The sequence below is a fragment of the Lissotriton vulgaris genome, chromosome 2_1 (genome assembly GCF_964263255.1).
Source record: "Lissotriton vulgaris chromosome 2_1, aLisVul1.2, whole genome shotgun sequence".
Classification (NCBI taxonomy): Eukaryota; Metazoa; Chordata; class Amphibia; order Caudata; family Salamandridae; genus Lissotriton; species Lissotriton vulgaris.
In genome coordinates, this window is record NC_141687.1 from 1,481,870,202 (window position 1) to 1,481,886,737 (window position 16,536).

Below are 16,536 nucleotides of genomic sequence, written 5' to 3' on the forward strand. Positions count from 1 at the left end.
ATAGCTGAATCAATGTATATACAATAGGTAGCTTAGGGGAAGTTCTCATAGGGTTATATGGAAGTGAGGGAGAGGAAGAGGTACTAGGGGTATCAACATTTGAGCAGTCTTTAGACTTCTCACAAAAGACCTGTCATTAAGCTAAAGTGGCTTTTCGCTTCTGCAGTTTAGCTCCTGCATATTTACTCTAACGGTACATGGCATTTTGCTCTAATATTTTGTCATCAAATGTTCCCTCCTTTGGCCAGAGATGCGTGTGCTTCTGAGTAGCCTTAAACTACTGTACAGTATTCATACAACCTCTTTTGGACACCTGAAACAGTCTATTGCATGTGCTCTAAGGGAGTCTCCACGATCCCTCTGTATTTCTAACAACTATTCCAATTTAACTTTTATCTGTCTACTCAATATTTCTTCTTTTTTAAATTTATTTTACATTAGTCCAAACCGATCTGGTGGAGTGCAATGTCCTTTGGCTGCAATGAAATTATGGACTCACAGCAGCTGTTTTTCAGGCAGGGTAGTGTACAGGAGGCATCCACAAGAGCAGGCTGGCATGGGGGTTCGTTGAAAGTCAGAGGCGACACCATTTTGATTGGGTTATAGGAATCAGACCAGGATGAAGGGGGTGGATAAAGATCTGGGTTATGTAAGTGATAGAGACAAAGCAATTTTTAAATGGTAATGGCCAGTGGAGCAATTGAAAATGCAGAAAGGAAAGGAGCTTGTAGAGAGCAGTTTATCAGTAGTGTAGTACAGGAAGAAGGGCTTTTCAAGGGAGAAGACTGCTATTAATTATGAATGGTATCAATGAGAAGGGGACTGAGACTTGAGCCAAAGGGGATGGCTGACTAATTTCCCTCTTATTTCTTTTACCCACACATGAGTGCAAGTGAACAACAAGGCAAATCTGGAAGTATGTCTGAATGAGAACAAACAGAGCAGGATACTGAGGAGGCAATGGCTATATTAATTTTAGAGAATCTTGAATGGGCATGTATTAGCGGTCAAAGAGGAAAAGGGTTTTCCCATTTACTGTGAGAAGGACATTGTGCAAAGTGAAGGATAGCCCTAGGTGTTCTTGCTGTGTCCAACTATCTGTCTTTCAGTCTGTCTGGCTTTGCAAACCACCTGCTGTATCTCACCTGGTCTTTCTTGTAGGAGCTTCCAGTATTTTAGCTCACACTAACCTTAACATACCTTTTCATCCACCACCTTATTCCCGAAACCTAGATATCAACAAGCATTTGAAATCTTAAAACAACTCTCTATGAAAGTGGCGCAAGAACAAAATCATTGCTAACCTTAACCCGTACAAGCATGCCTTCCGCTCACTATGTGATACCCTTGGCAGGCTAAATCCTCGTGCTCTCTAACCACGTATTCGGATAACTCTGGTGGCTCCAGTGGAACAGCTGGCAGAAATGGATGTATTTTTATATGGACGGGATGCTGTCAGTTTTAGGAAAGAGTACAAGTGGATGAAGAATTCTAGAGCTCTGTGAATCGACGCAATTTCATGCATAACCTCAAATAGGAAAAGTAATAATTTTTACGTATATGTTAATCTGAGTAAAAATAGCTGGCGGATATTGGTATAGATGGTAGAGCTACTGTCCACCCTGTATAAGTGTTGAAGCCTCCAAAGAAAGGGAAGGACTGTCACTGGGTACAGAGGGTAGCGGAATTACGTTAACGCATATTGAACAGCATTGGTCCACAGTGATGAACCCTGCAAGGCATGCTGGTGCAGTTGAAAAAGGGGACTTGCGACCGCAAGTAAAGCTAGTTTATTGTTACCGGTTAAACTTCGGGGGGCAGGGTAAATGACAATGAAAGAGTGAGCCTGTCAAAGTTCAAACTGGGAAGGCTAACTGTGAAAAGTAAAACCATTGTGCAAATGGCAACCGGGAGTGAGTACTGTCCCAGGTGGTGTCATATGCAAGAATCGTACATTATCCTGTTCTGCGCAGACAGCTTTACACCATCTCAGTACGGTGGAGACATCATCAGTGCCATCTGTAGAACCAGTCCTTAACTGACACTCCTATGTTTATCAACAGCATATAGAGTCGTAGACCGTACTCGTTCGCTCTACAGTGAAGCGTTGTTATGGTCTGCATGGTGGTTCACAGCTATGCATATCGGAGGTCTCATCTGGAAATAAAGATAGCCCTCCGATGAGATAGTGCCTGGTTGCCAGAAACCTCAAAAGCAGCCTGCAAGGCCAGCTATGAGAAACCCACTGGTACAGCAATCACCCCTATAACGCCATCCACGTCTCCGCAGCTCTCACTCAGCACTGTCACCACTGTTCATGGGCTGAAGAAAACAAACACCAGTGCAGCCAGCCGGTGACTTATGCACGGAACTGAGTCACTGCTGTGCACGATGTGGCATGTAGTCCTTGCAGTGCTGGTGCGACAAAAGAAGCACATTCAAAAAGCACGAGGAACTGCTTGTGCCAGCAGACAGTGCGCTCGGCACTTTACAGGGCAGTTGGGGCAGCTCAAGTGTTTGAAAGTGGTAGCAGGGTGGATACAGACACCCTTGGAAGACAGCCTCTAACATGTGACCTCGGTCTTTGAATGCACAGCAAATGTAACGAAATCAGAACATGATTTACAGCCCTGTTTACAGTAACAAGCACCTCAGAGCGACTGCAAACATTAGGCGCTAGTGTGAGGTGCCCTTAAAGAAAACACAAAGTTGTCCCTTTTAAAGTTTCTAAAATGGGACACGTGTAAGGTTACAGGTAATGGGGCAGTTGTATCTGGGAGGGAAAAACCCACGAAAAGGCGGGACAAATAGGATAGATTAACCACTTGGAAGTGTGGATTTTTAAAGGACACTTAAAGAAACAAATGAAAAGCAGTTGGCGGGCTGTAAGACCACAAAGTATATAAAACATACCTCGAAGAGACAGCGTAAGAGCTGCCTAGCCTCGAGCTTATAAGTGGAGAATACAAGTGAAGAAAGATTCTGTATAGATCTCGAAAAAAGATAAAATGTTGTGAAATTCCATACCTAGATATTGTAGGTCTGAAGTAAGCCAAGAACTTTTGCTTTTTGTTTCTTAACAACATGCAGAATACAAGTATACCTAGGGTGTGCTTTGAGTAAGTCCCCTTCACCCACTGGCTCCTTTTACTCAGAACCCTTTAGCCATTGGCTTAAAATATTGTCAATCACATCTTCAATAAGCCACCAGAGTATTTCAACCCCAAAGTTTTTCTAGTGGCTGTTTGGGCGTTTCATTCTTCCTTGTTTGGGATGCATTATAAACGATTTAAAAATGTAAAAGTACGGTCACTCATCATGCTTTTTGCCACATTCATTTAGTTATGTCAAACATGACTTTTTCTTGACCATAGCATCACTTTTTCAGATGATTTTTGTTAGCACTTACAGCCTAATTCACAAATAGCCCTTGCACTTGTGGCAGAGGCACCGCACTCATGGTGGGGCCTCTTCACTGGAGTTACCCATTGTGCTTGTCCTGCCACCACAACTGCGGGCCCTCCGCCACAATTGCGGGGGCCCTTTGTGAATCGGTCTCTTAGAGTGCAACTATTCATACCCTGTGGCAAATGATTATAATTGTTGCAATCACCTTGACAGAGTATTATACTTGTGTTATTGATTTAGCTCTCCAAGATGGCTGCCAAGTTAAGAATTGACCTGCAACCTTATGGGCACGTTATTGCATATAGTGTATCATTGTTTTACCATTCAAAAACGGTTAGAAACCAAGTGGTGGCCTTTTTTTTAAACTAATGTTACCAGTGTGCGCTCGGTTTGCATCTTGTGTGTTGTTTCAGGTGATGATAAATTCTTACGACATTATTCAAAAACAGACCTGGTTAAAGGTTACTGCTGGTGATCAAGTACTGCTGTTAGTTTCAACATTAGCATGTATTTTAGTCACTTAATACCACTGTCATAAAAAGCCTCTTTCTAAAGTCCCCCTCACTCCCCACCTCCCTAACAAAAGCACTATTAGAGAGATCCTTATTCTAAATAGTTTTTGTTTACTGTGATTATTGCTTCTCAAAGTGTATATGTATAACCATTATTATTGTGGCTTGGATTTCCAGATACTTTAAACTGAAGCAACTATTTGAGATGTGAGGGGGACTGCTAAACGCCACTTCTGTTTTTATATGTGCAACATGACTTACAGGTTTTGAGAAAGCGAACATGACGTCTGATGAAGTCTAATGCCTGCAGAAATGCTGTTGGAACGAGTTTGCAACATTAACGCTAGGCCTGTTGGCTTTGTAGAAGTGTGGTCTTTAACTGCCTGTTGCACTAGTCATTTTGGTAATCTCTCCACCTATTTAATGATCTCCTGCATCTTTGAATTTGGCAAGATGGTGATATACTGTATAGTACAATATATGTTGCAATGTATTTGGTTGCATGCCATTGAAATGTGTGTATCTAAAAAACAGTTAACAATAATGATGTGTTTCCATTTTTACAGTTACAAGCTAAGTCTTCGGAACTAAATGCTGAATGTACGGAAGCAAAGAAAAAACTTGCAGAGGTAAGTCTTCTCAAATGCCTTTTAGCGTGTTTATCTTGAACGACGTTCTTAAGGTTTGTTAACCCCAAAATGGCTTTAAAAGTTGTAATCAGCATGGTATAAAACACTGTCTATGGAAGACTGTCTCTCAGGCCTTTCTCTAGCATGATATTCACACACTTTTGTTTTAAATGATCCTATCGTATTGCAACGGATTACGTTTAACACATGTCCAGCTATTTAACCAACATCTTCGTATATACACATATATATACATACATACATACAGATGGTTCCAGTTTTCCAATTCATTCTGGTAAACGCACGCCACTGACCTCTGCTCAGACCTGCAAGTCTCAAATTTAAATCTTTGTAAGGCCAACTCGGCTTCCATCCTCCCCAGAACGGTCAATTAATCACAATTTAATTGGGTAATACCATCTGTTATTTATGGCTGTTAGATACTGCAAAACTGCAATAGGAAGCTCCACATAAAACAAATTGCTAGCAGCTCTATGTTTTATATACCCACTTGTGTTTTCTGGCCACAGTATTCACCCTATCCGCGGTATTCACCCTATCCGCAGTATTCACCCTATCCGCGGTATTCACCCTATCCGCGGTATTCACCCTATCCGCGGTATTCACCCTATCCGCTGTATTCACCCTATCTGCTGTATTCACCCTATCTGCTGTATTCACCCTATCTGCTGTATTCACCCTATTTGCTGTATTCACTCTATCCGCTGTATTCACTCTATCCGCTGTATTCACCCTATCCGCTGTATTCACCCTATCCGCTGTATTCACCCTATCCGCTGTATTCACCCTATCCGCTGTATTCACCCTATCCGCTGTATTCACCCTATCCGCTGTATTCACCCTATCCACGGTATTCACCCTATCCAAGGTATTCCCCCTATCCGCAGTATTCACCCTATTCACAGTATTCCCCCTATCCGCAGTATTCACCCTATTCACGGTATTCACCCTATTCGCAGTATTTACCCTATCCACAGTATTTCCCTCCACATCTCACACACGACCAAAGTGTGACATCGCTGTTACATTTTCTGATGCATGTTCCCATTCCAGAGCTTAGTCCGGCAAGCATAAATGATTCTTGAACCCTTCCGACAACTTCTGAAATTGAGAGACCTGTTAATGAAGACTAAGCTTATGCACATGTTCAGAGGAATACATTGACGTGTACACTTCCTTGTGTCATTCAGCAGTCGTGCTTTCTGCTGAAAACTTCTCGCAAAGCAGTCTCTCTCCCTCCTTCAGCTAAGTCCCCTAGCAGAGACAGATATGTCCAATAGGAGCAACTGGCCAGTGTAGAAAAATGATTCATAGGCGGACATCCTTCTTATCACACGGACGCTGACCTTTTATCTAAAAAACAAAATATGAGTGGTCTTGACACTTCACCTAAAAACTGTACATTTGTTACTCGCTTAGGCCCTTCTGCAAAGGGAGTGTGTTCTTTTATGCTTTGTGTGCAGAAAGCAATGGAAGTGCTTGAACTATGCTTGCCAACTGAATGTCTTTAGTTCTTCAGACGTTTCGGAGATGTGTAGGCAGCCAACAGTGGTCAATAATATGGCTGAGCAGTGAGGCAGGCACACACTCACTTCCACCTACTTGCACCCACCAAATCACATGCCCGCGTACTCATACCCATTCATTCACAAGCGCATGCACGCACACCCACCCTTCACAAGCACACAACCATTCACAGCACGCTTGCCCAAATATCCATATGTTCATACATGCACACATGCATCCAACGTTCAACAAACAGTTTCCGGGCTGTGGCGGTGACACTGACTGGAGAAGTAAGGAGACCTCAGTAATACCATGCAGCTTAGAGGAAGGAATGGACTAATGGAAATCACACCCCCTCTTCTTATTGGCTGACCTTGTCATAGGTCAGGTAATTAGAAGAGCACCTTCCCTAACTCGTCACAGAGTGGGTTGGGGTCTGTTAGAAATTGAGTTACTGGTTGACTGGTGTGTGAGCCATGCTCAAGCAGCAACCACAATCCTAGTCGAGGTAAGGCAAAAGCAAATCCCAAATTAACCCGTGCACAACCCCGTGGTAGCTTGTCACAGAGCAGTCAGGCGTATCTTAGAGGCAATGTGTATAGTGTTTATGCAACACTTCAAATGGTAAAACAGCGAAAACACCACACAAAACGGAACTCACTCCAAGGAATAAAATAGAGCAAATTGAATACATTAAAAAATGACAAAAATCCAATTAGTAGATCTGGATATATTCAGTTTTAAAGTTTTATGTCAAAATAGAGCCGAAAAGCACAAAGTGCCAACTGCGGATATCTGGTCTCACCAGACCAGGACAACGCCACAAGTTCAGGCCGACCGCGATGGAGGGCGAACCGGCTACAGGGACCCAGTTAGGTCAGCTGAACAAAGTACCTTAAATCAAGGTTCCGAAGCGTTACGTGGATCCGCGTTTAAGGTGTGCTGCACAGCCAAAGTGATGGATTGGTTCTGAGAAGCTGCAAGGCTGTGGTATGAGCTCTTGATGCGTAATTGTCGAGGATCCTTTTAACGGTAGTTGTGATGCGAAGTTCGGCATTGGGGATGTGGCTTGCAGCTGGAAGTGCATCTTTTCCGAGGAGCTGCAATGAGGAGTCTGGCGTTGTCGTTGAGGCTGCTTAAACAAGAGATGCAAGGACCTGAGTCATGGATGCACCGCCCCATTTGGGCAATGTGTCAGTTCAGAGGACTGCAAGGCGATGAGGGTCCAATCCACGCAGCACTGGCGATGCAGTGATTCTGCTCAGGAGTGCTCCGCTCAGCAGAGGAGCTTCATCGGTTCTGCTCGAGGATGTGCCACTTAGCAGAGTAGATGCGTCCGTTCTGCTTGTGGATGTGTTGCTCAACAGAGAAGATACATCAGTTTCACTGGCAAGCAATTAGGCCCACTTCCAAGGATCCACGACTGGGGTGGCACCACTTTGCAGGGTAGACTCAAAGATGGTAGAGTCCAGGTGCAGAAGCAAGGTTGTTGGAAGCCTGTTATGTCCCCGAGGCCTCAGATCAGGAAGCCAGCTAACTAGACCGTGGAGTCACTCTGAGTTCTGTGTTCAAGAGATGCATGCTCAGGGGTAATAAGGTAAGTGGTTTTATTTATTTTTTTACATCCGACCACCACCGATCCTTGCCATCCACCACTGTCCAAAAGTGTACTGATTTGGTGGTTTCAGAGGTCCTCTTGTTATACACAGTTGTGCCTTCGAAGTGGGGAGAAGCTTCCAGAGGCATGCCTTTGAAGTGTGCAGATGCTCTGCTTTCCCTGGCTCCAGACTAACCATTCAGCCCTTTGTGTGGAGAAAGGACACGGCCTATTCAGATATAAGTGAGGCTGGGCACAGCTCCTCCCTCCCATCTTGTACGGGATGGCCCATGTAGTCACACGTAAGCTTGCATTGTGTGTGGCTGTCAACGAGAAATACACAAATCCCAACTACTCACAGTCATGTGTCCAGAGACAGGCTGCAGGCACCAAATGACTAAGGCAAGAACATGCCAACTTTCTAAAAGTGGCATTGTCAGGATTCAACTTTAAAGTCAGTCTTCACCATAAGCTAAGATTTTAATTTAGGATTCCAGAGACACCAAACAAATCTCTTCCAATTTGGAAATTTCACTCATAAAATGTAATAAGGCAACTCCAGTGTTATCCTATGGGAGAGATGGACTTTGCAGTAGTGAAATACGAATTTGAGAGTTTTTCACTTCCAGAACATGTCAAACTTAAAAGTAGATGCCCAACTATTTAGATACTTGCACCCTGTCTTTGGGGTTGTTGCTAGGGACGACCTAAGGGCTGCCTTATATATATTAAAAAAGGAGGTTTGGGCGTGGCAAAATATTTATTTTGCCAGGTCGATATGGCAGTTTACAACTGCACATACCGGCTCTACATTGGCAGGCCTCAGATATGTTTAAAGGCTATTTAAGTGGGTGGCACAGTCAGTGCTGCAGACCTACTAGTAGCATTTAATGTACAGGCATTGGGTACATTCAGTGCACTTTACTAGGGACTTATAGGAAAACCAGATATGCCAATTAGGTATGAGACAATGTTACTATGTTTTAGGAAAAGAGCACAAGCACTTTAGTACTAGTTAGCAGTGATAAAGTCTTCGAAGTACAAGAGACAGCAAAAATCAAAGTCCGTAAAAACATGAGTTTTTAAGGTAAAAATTTAGGGGGAGCTCAACCAAGTATGCCAGGTCTAACAGAGTCAGTTGCTGATATCCATCCCCCCTCATTCTGTGACGATGCATTATTGATAGATAATCAGCCCCTAGCACTTCAAGTCTTAAAACTGGGCGGATGAGGTCATGCCCTCAGGGCTGTGAAATCTTCAGTCCAACAAGGCTTGACTCGGACTGCAAGGCGCCTGCGCATTAGTGCTTTTAAAGCGCCTGACTCAAACATGATGATTGAGCAAAGATGAGCCTGAAAGACACTCATCATGCTTGAAAAAAAGGAGGGGCCTTTCCACCGTTAATGATGAACCGCAACTCTTGGCAGGATTAGTGGTTATACCTTTCTATGGTGAAGGGCCCTTCGAGGAGAATGCAATTCCTACAGGATTGCTTTAAGAATAATTGCGCCATGGCTTGTCCACCAGTACTGACCTTTCCAGCAAAGCTGCTCTGACAGCAGTACCGTCACTTCCAGCGCTTCTGCAAGTGACAGCCTTCAAAGTAATAGCTCCTTTCCCAGCAGGTTCTGAACCCTCAGCTTTGCAGCTTTACTGCTTCTTTTGACATGTCGGTGGACCTAAAAGAAGGTAATAACACCAGCATTAGCAGCTCCATATTCCCAGATCTTCGTTTAAGCACAAGATTTTCCTTTTCTTACTTGATCCCAGAGAAGAATGGCGATCTCAAACCCATTTTGCACCTACTCCTGTTAAACATGTTTGTTCCACAGAATAGGTTCAAAATATACTGGCTGTCAATGTGGAGCATTCATGTTATCCACTGCTTGCCAGAATGCCAAGACCCATCTGCTGATCCTCACTGCTCCCAGGTGTTACCTTTCGTTCACCGAAGTGTCCCATCACTACCATCATGTAGTACTATCTTTTGAACTAACAGCTCCACTAGTCTTTACCCAAGTCTTGGCTGTGGTGTCTGCTTCCATGAAAAGGTCAGTAGTGCATGTATTTCGATACTTGGATGACTGGCTGTTAAAGTAACACATTGTCCCTGATTAGAGGAATACCTTTACAGGGACAGCATTGGACCTGCCCTGTATGAAGGTTTTTCATCCACCTCAAGGGATTGCAGATATTTGGAAAATAATTCTGAAGTTTCTGAATCAGGCTCTGATCCAAATCTAAAAGCCTTCTGCCTTGAAGTGCTTGTGCATCATCTGGATCTTGAAGTGCTCGTACAGCATGTGGGTGTTGAATGCAAGCTGGGTTAGGGGCTCCCGCATCAAGGGAGTCTCTCAGCTCATGTGAAGATATTCCACTTGTACTTGAGGTCTTCTATTGGCGGATATACCCTCCAATATGATGATAGGTTGTCCCTTCATGCCCCACAGTTGTATGCCCCCATTGTTACGGAAGTGAGTTACAATGGGGTACACCCTAAGAACTCTCTGACCCGGGTCAGTAAAGGTAGTTACAATAGCAATGGTCAGAGTCTTATCGATTCACTGGAACAATAAATGTTAAACAAGCAATTGATCAGGTATGGAACACAACAGTATTACATCCAAAGTGTGCTTATGCTATTTATTCATTACTTCAGCACAATATTAAACAGGTACCTAGTTCAATTCCATGGGTACCTAGATACAAGAGGTATCATTACATGCAAACATAGGAAATACATTATTCAATTACGTCATTGAATCATATACACGCCAGTGGGCATTAGTCTCATATAAATATACCACTTAAGAGCTTCATATGGAGGAACAAGACAAACATTTTACGCCAATTATTGACATTAACGACGCGCTCAAAGTGATAGAAATAGGGAAACAGTTGAGTGGGATAGGTGTGATGGGGAACACGTGAGGACTGGGTAAAGGTGGTTGTGACTAGGAACAATCACAGTGGAATAAAATAGGTCCTTTACAGTCTGTAGTTCGATCTGTAGTTCCAATATACACATATACATAGGATTCGTGTTACTCTGTTGATTAATCCTATGATTAGAGATTGGTTGTAATCTGGTCTACGTTTCGACCCCCTGGTTAAAGGGTAGGTTTGGTCTTCATACTGGGGTCTTCATCAGGACAGGAAAGAACAGGAGCGCCTACGAATAATAATTCTGAATGAGTGTATCATGTTTTAAGGAGGCTAAAAAGCACACTAAAGGAACATATCGAGGTAAGAAATGGCTTACTTTAGCAGAGGCCCTTACGTGGCCATTGTGGTAGGACCATCAAGGGTTCCTTTCTTTTGAAGTGGTTATCCCGCATTCATCTGAAAGGGGAGTATTAATTACTAACAGAAATAATTTTAAGCATTTGTACGCATTAATTGTCAAAAGATCCTACGGGGGTACTTACTGGGATAAGAAGCCTTCCATCCAAAAGGTTGTTTCTCTTTTCCAAAATTCACAGCTAAACCGACGTTTGTGCGGTAACAATTCACGCACCCCACGCGGTTCTAGAGGGGGAGGAATATGAAATAGCCAAGTATTAATGGCAATTGCCTAGGTACATGGGGTGCACATTGTTAAAATACCGATGTTAAGTATACAGTTTTGGCCCATTTACAAAAAATCAATGGGGGACCTCATGTTTAAAAATTGGGCGCTAGCATTCAGCGCTAGTCAAGGAAGTGAGTTTATCGATAATATGGGCGCGGACATACAGCGTTATACATGGAAAATATGGGCGTTGTCATACAGCGTTATACATGGAGAATAGTTAGCCAAAAATGAGAGCGCTAACATTCAGCGCTAGTCATGGAAATTAGTTTATCGATAATGTGAGCGCTGGCATACAGCGATATACATGGAAATTAGTTAGCCAAAAATGAGAGCGCTACCATACAGCGCGGGTCGGGTCTCCGAGGCCGCTGATACAGCGGCGAGGGTTAATTAAGTAACCCGGGTCTAAAAATAGCTCACCGTTGGGTTTGACAGCAGTGGCTGTCTGCAAGATGCTTCACGCTCGCTTAGCCGGCCGTGTATGAGCCGCGAGGTGCAGCCGCCGGATACTTCCTAGGGGCTCGACTGGGTCTAGCCAATCAGAGCGCATTGTCGTTGGGGAGCGTGTAGAAAGTTCCGTTTGTTGGCTGATCAAGTTAGGGACTGAACGGAGGACGATTATATTTTACTAAGCTGGACAGAATGTCGATTTGGTGTCTGCATAGTGCGTAGAATATTAGTTATTTACTGGAGAATGAAATGCACATGTCTAAATAAACACGATCTCCTAGTTGTTGTACTGTAATTGTATTGGGTAAGAGCAGATTCTTATGCTTACAACCAAATGCTTTTGTAACTACCCATTGTTACGGAGGCCTCTTCTTTTATGAGGTCATCTCCTCTGAGAAGATGACTGCGCAGGACCTTTGGTTTGCATCTTCCACAGCTGCACTTAAGTGTGCTGTAGTTGCCGTGGTCTGGCTTGCCCTGTAGGCCTTTCTCCCTTAAATTGCATGAAACAATGCTCAAATCCTGTCACTCAACACGGCCACCGGCCATTTCATCAACAAACAGGGTGGTTCTTGGCCCCTGTGTTACAAGGATTTACACTTATGGGTTTGGGTCCTGTGGCGGGGTGTTTTCTCAGTTTTGGCCCACCTTGTGGGCACCATCAGTGTGAGGGCAGATGGCACGGAGTTGCACCTCTGTTGAGGACCGGGAGTGGAAACTTCAACCCCAAGCAAAAGATAATATCCTATCTAGTTTGCAAAGTCTGTGCATTCTTCTCTTTGCTATATTCCTGAACATTTAGTGTGCCTTGTTTTGTGTCACACCCTCCTCTTAGAAAAGCTCCCTGTGGGATGCCTTCAGGTTCTCCTGGTCACAGGGTCTGCTCAATGCTTTCCCTCTTCTTTCGAATGCACTGAAGAGGTCTGGGAGGATATATCAACCGATCCTCTCTGTGTCAGTTTGGCCGAGCAGGAATTTCTACTTCATTCTGTCTTTCTTCCTCTTTCACACGGGAAGAAGTGCCTTCGAGGCAGAGTACATGGACACACCATCACCAAACACAGATTCCTCAGATGTACTCATCGAAGATGAGCCAGTGGCAGCTAGAGATTACACTACCGGAGAAAGGGGATGTCATCTTTGCTGCTCAAATATCTGCTATGATTTATGCAAGCCACTGGTCCAGAGCAGTTGCTTGGTGACAGCCTAAGAGTTTCAACCCCTTCAAGTCTTGCCTTTCCATGTTCTGCGGTTTGAGCTTTGACTTGCCGAAAGGGCTTGGAATTCAGCACTGAAAACCTATATTAGTGATCCTCCTCCACCCTCATGTGTCTTCCTGATTCACCCTTATTGTTCAAGTCACTATTCGTGATGCATTTTCCTAAAGGATTGTTGTACTTCTTTCTACCGACTCAGTTCATTGTTCTGCAGTGGGATTTGAATGTTATGACAGCTTATGGCTTCCCCATTCAAACAAGTGAACATTTACTTGGCTCAGCTGCACAATTTCAAGACTGTATTCTGTTGTGTCTTGAGCTGGCTCGTTCTCCTTGCGCACAGCTCGAGTACAACGCAGCAAGGGTGAGTATTATTGTTTGAATGTACTTAGAGAGTTCTACTTAGCGTTCTACGTGCAAAGGGCAGATCGTATGAGACGTTGAAGTGGAAGGGCTGTACCTGGGGCTGCGTCCGTGATCCCTTCATGCTGTATGTGGATTTAAGCTTATATTAAAAGAACTCATCTTACTTTATGAGTCCATCCTTTCTTCACAACAATGGCGACGATGGAGCTTAAATCCTAAAAGATCCCACTTTTGGACGTCCTCCCTTTTGTGGAAAATTGTGCTTTTGGAAAAAAAAGAAATTTAAATTATCTCTGAAACAGCATCTACAGGGAAAAGGACATTCCGATGTAAGTCACAACATTTTGATTTATTGTATTTTCGTGGATATATTCTAAAAGATAAAGGAATACTTTGACGCATTACGAGGAAACACCACTTATTATCTCAGAAGTGATTTTAAAAACTCATTGAGCAATTTGGAGTATTTAGAATTTTACCTTTATTACTAAAATACTTCTGTATCCTCCGCCTTTTTCAAGTTGTTGCAGCGCTCCACTGTCGTTGCCAACCTGAATTCGATTTACGTCACTGGTGTCTCCTCCCATCACGACGCGCTAACTACGCGTAAGAAAACAAAGGCCACTCCAGGTCATCACTCTTAAAAGGTCACAGTGCGTGACTCCATTTTGGAAAAGGAGTCGATCAGCAATTACCTGGAGCAGTGATATACGATTTCAGCGATAGTGCGCACACTATCAAGATTTCTTCCCTCAGCTTTAAACATAACGAAGCAAGTGTTTCTTATATACTTCTGTGACATGCACACAGTGTGCCACTTAAGGTATTATTTTGGCTTTTAATTTAGCTTCGCTCTTTTATCCTCATTGACTTCGTTTTTATAAACTGTCACTGCACTTATTTGTCTATACAAGGAATGTTATTCGTCACAATTTATCTACAGAAGGATTTAATCTGCATTTGAATTTTATATATTACCAAGAGGAAAAAATCAATACTTGTGCTGTTGCCTTCTACAAACATTGTTCTTTTATTATCACTCTTATTTAAAAATCCAGTATGGCTACCACCACTATGAACTTACCTGCACCACAAGCATTTATGGTTAAAGATTGGGAAGTATCAAGCCAAAGGTGGGAAGAATGGAGAGATTACTTGATTAATTATCTTGACTCTTTTGAGAGCAAAGAATTACCTCCAGAAAAGAAAAAGAAAATCCTTTTCCATTGTTTAGGTCCTGGTGGTCTGAGAGTTTATAATAGAATTGAGAAGAAAGCATTGGCTAGTAGTGAAATTAATGGTATTCACCCAAGCTATTGCTGATCTTAAAGCCTATTTTGCCCCTACTGTTTGCAAAGCAGTACACAGATACAATTTATATTATAGAAAACAGGAACCTAATGAAAAGGTAGAAGACTGCATTGCTTCGCTTAGAAGATTAGCTTTATCCTGCAAATTTGGCATCATTGAAGACCAACTAATCCGTGACCAACTTGTCATGCATTGTAACAATCAAAATTTACAAGATAAACTATGGATTAATGGTGACTCAAGTCTTCATGAAATTTCAGCTATTATCAGTAAAGCTGAACTAACTTCCAGATGCGCAAAGACTGTGGTTAATAAAGCTAAAAGTGATAACTGCGATGAAGTAATTAAAATTGTGAGAATTCCAAACCAAACCAATACTGAAAAAAGCAAACCTAAACCTGCGTTTAAAGGGAAGAGCAAATCTAAAGAGCGAATTAATATCAAAGTTACTGACTCTAAGGGTGTTTGCTATCGTTGTGGGAGTTCTTCACATCTTGCTAATGATAAAAAATGTCCTGCTCTTGGCCAAAGGTGTGCATACTGTAAAATGACTGGCAATTTTGCACAAGCGTTTAGGAATTCAAAAACTGTCAAATGTGTAGTAGAAGATTGTGAGGATGATGACGAGAGTGTTGAGCCAGAATATGTTGAGAACATTGTGTGTTGCATTGAAGATGATGAAATGTTAATACATGGGGAAATAAGGAAAAACAACAGTTTGTGTAATTACAGCAGGTGGCATTCCAGTAACATTAATGGCGGATTCTGGATCTCCTTACACCATTATTAATAGAAATAGGTGGGAAGAAGTATTCAGCTAAAAAATTGGTCATGGTCTAGATGAGCCGGATATAAACCCTGTAAGCTATACTGGTGAACCCATAGACCTTTTGGTGTTTCGTAAAATCGAATTCGAGTTCAAAGGAAGAACAGCCTTTAGCAAATTGTATGGGTCAAAGGCAGGTCCGTGTGTCTTAGGCTGGTGGGATCAAGGAGAATTGGGAATACACCTAGACCCAAATAGCTCTGATCCTGTTCTTTGTGTTAACTCCTTGCAAGATGATTTATGTGATTAAATATTTTTGAAATTTCCCAAAGTAATTTCAGTTGATGTACAGGAACTTTGGCGATTCTCACACAAAATTATTCACAATGAGAATGCTAAACCGGTTATTCATAAAGTTAGGAATATTCCGGTAGGAGTTAAGGATGAAGTCCAAAAAGAGATACAAAAACTTGTTGATAAAAATTTAATAGAAAGCATTGAATCTTCCGACTGGTTCGCCCCCTTGGTGGCCGTACGCAAAGTCAACTGAAAAATCCGTTTGTGTGTGGACCTCAGGGAACTTAATAAGAATATTTCCATTGATGTATTTCCTTTACCTAAATTCTTAGTTGCTTTCTGCTACTAAAGACATGGTATGGTTCTCTGCTATCGACCTGACCTCCGCCTACCATCAGGTCCTCCTTCATGAAGAAAGTAAACATTTAACAGCGTTTGTCACCCCATTTGGCTTATTTCAATTTAGGCGCGTACCATTTGGGCTGACTTCGGCTGCTGCAATGTTTCAGCGCATTATGTACCAAATGTTTAAGGACATAAAAAAGTAACTTTTTTTCCAAGATGACAGGGCTGTGTTGCATTACTTTCTTTATTAGCTGACACTACTCAATCCCACCTCCTATAGTGTATTGAGTTGGGCCTTATTCATAAGGTGAGGAGTCTGTTGGAAGAAGTATTCATGTGAAAGAAATGTCTCTCCTTTGTTAGTAACCTTTCTGTTAGGTGCTTAATCTTCCAGAGCATTCCTAATCACCCTCGCTCGTCCTCGGACGGGTTAGTGCCTGTTAAAATAAGATCTTGAAGTTTGCAAACCTGTTTCTGCTGTTATTGTAGATGTCATTACACCTCTCTCAGTTCCTCTCCACGTGCCTTTTTATGGCA

At 42.7% G+C, this 16,536-nt stretch overlaps 1 protein-coding gene across 1 annotated transcript in view; it reads left to right on the forward strand.

Annotated features, from left to right (window-relative positions):
- CCDC93 (CCC complex scaffolding subunit CCDC93) overlaps positions 1–16,536 on the forward strand; it is a 994,005-nt gene that overhangs the window by 501,548 nt on the left and 475,921 nt on the right. The window contains exon 13 of the mRNA XM_086957357.1: positions 4,487–4,549. Coding sequence (XP_086813483.1) covers positions 4,487–4,549 — 63 coding nt within the window. The remainder of the gene's footprint in view (positions 1–4,486; positions 4,550–16,536) is intronic.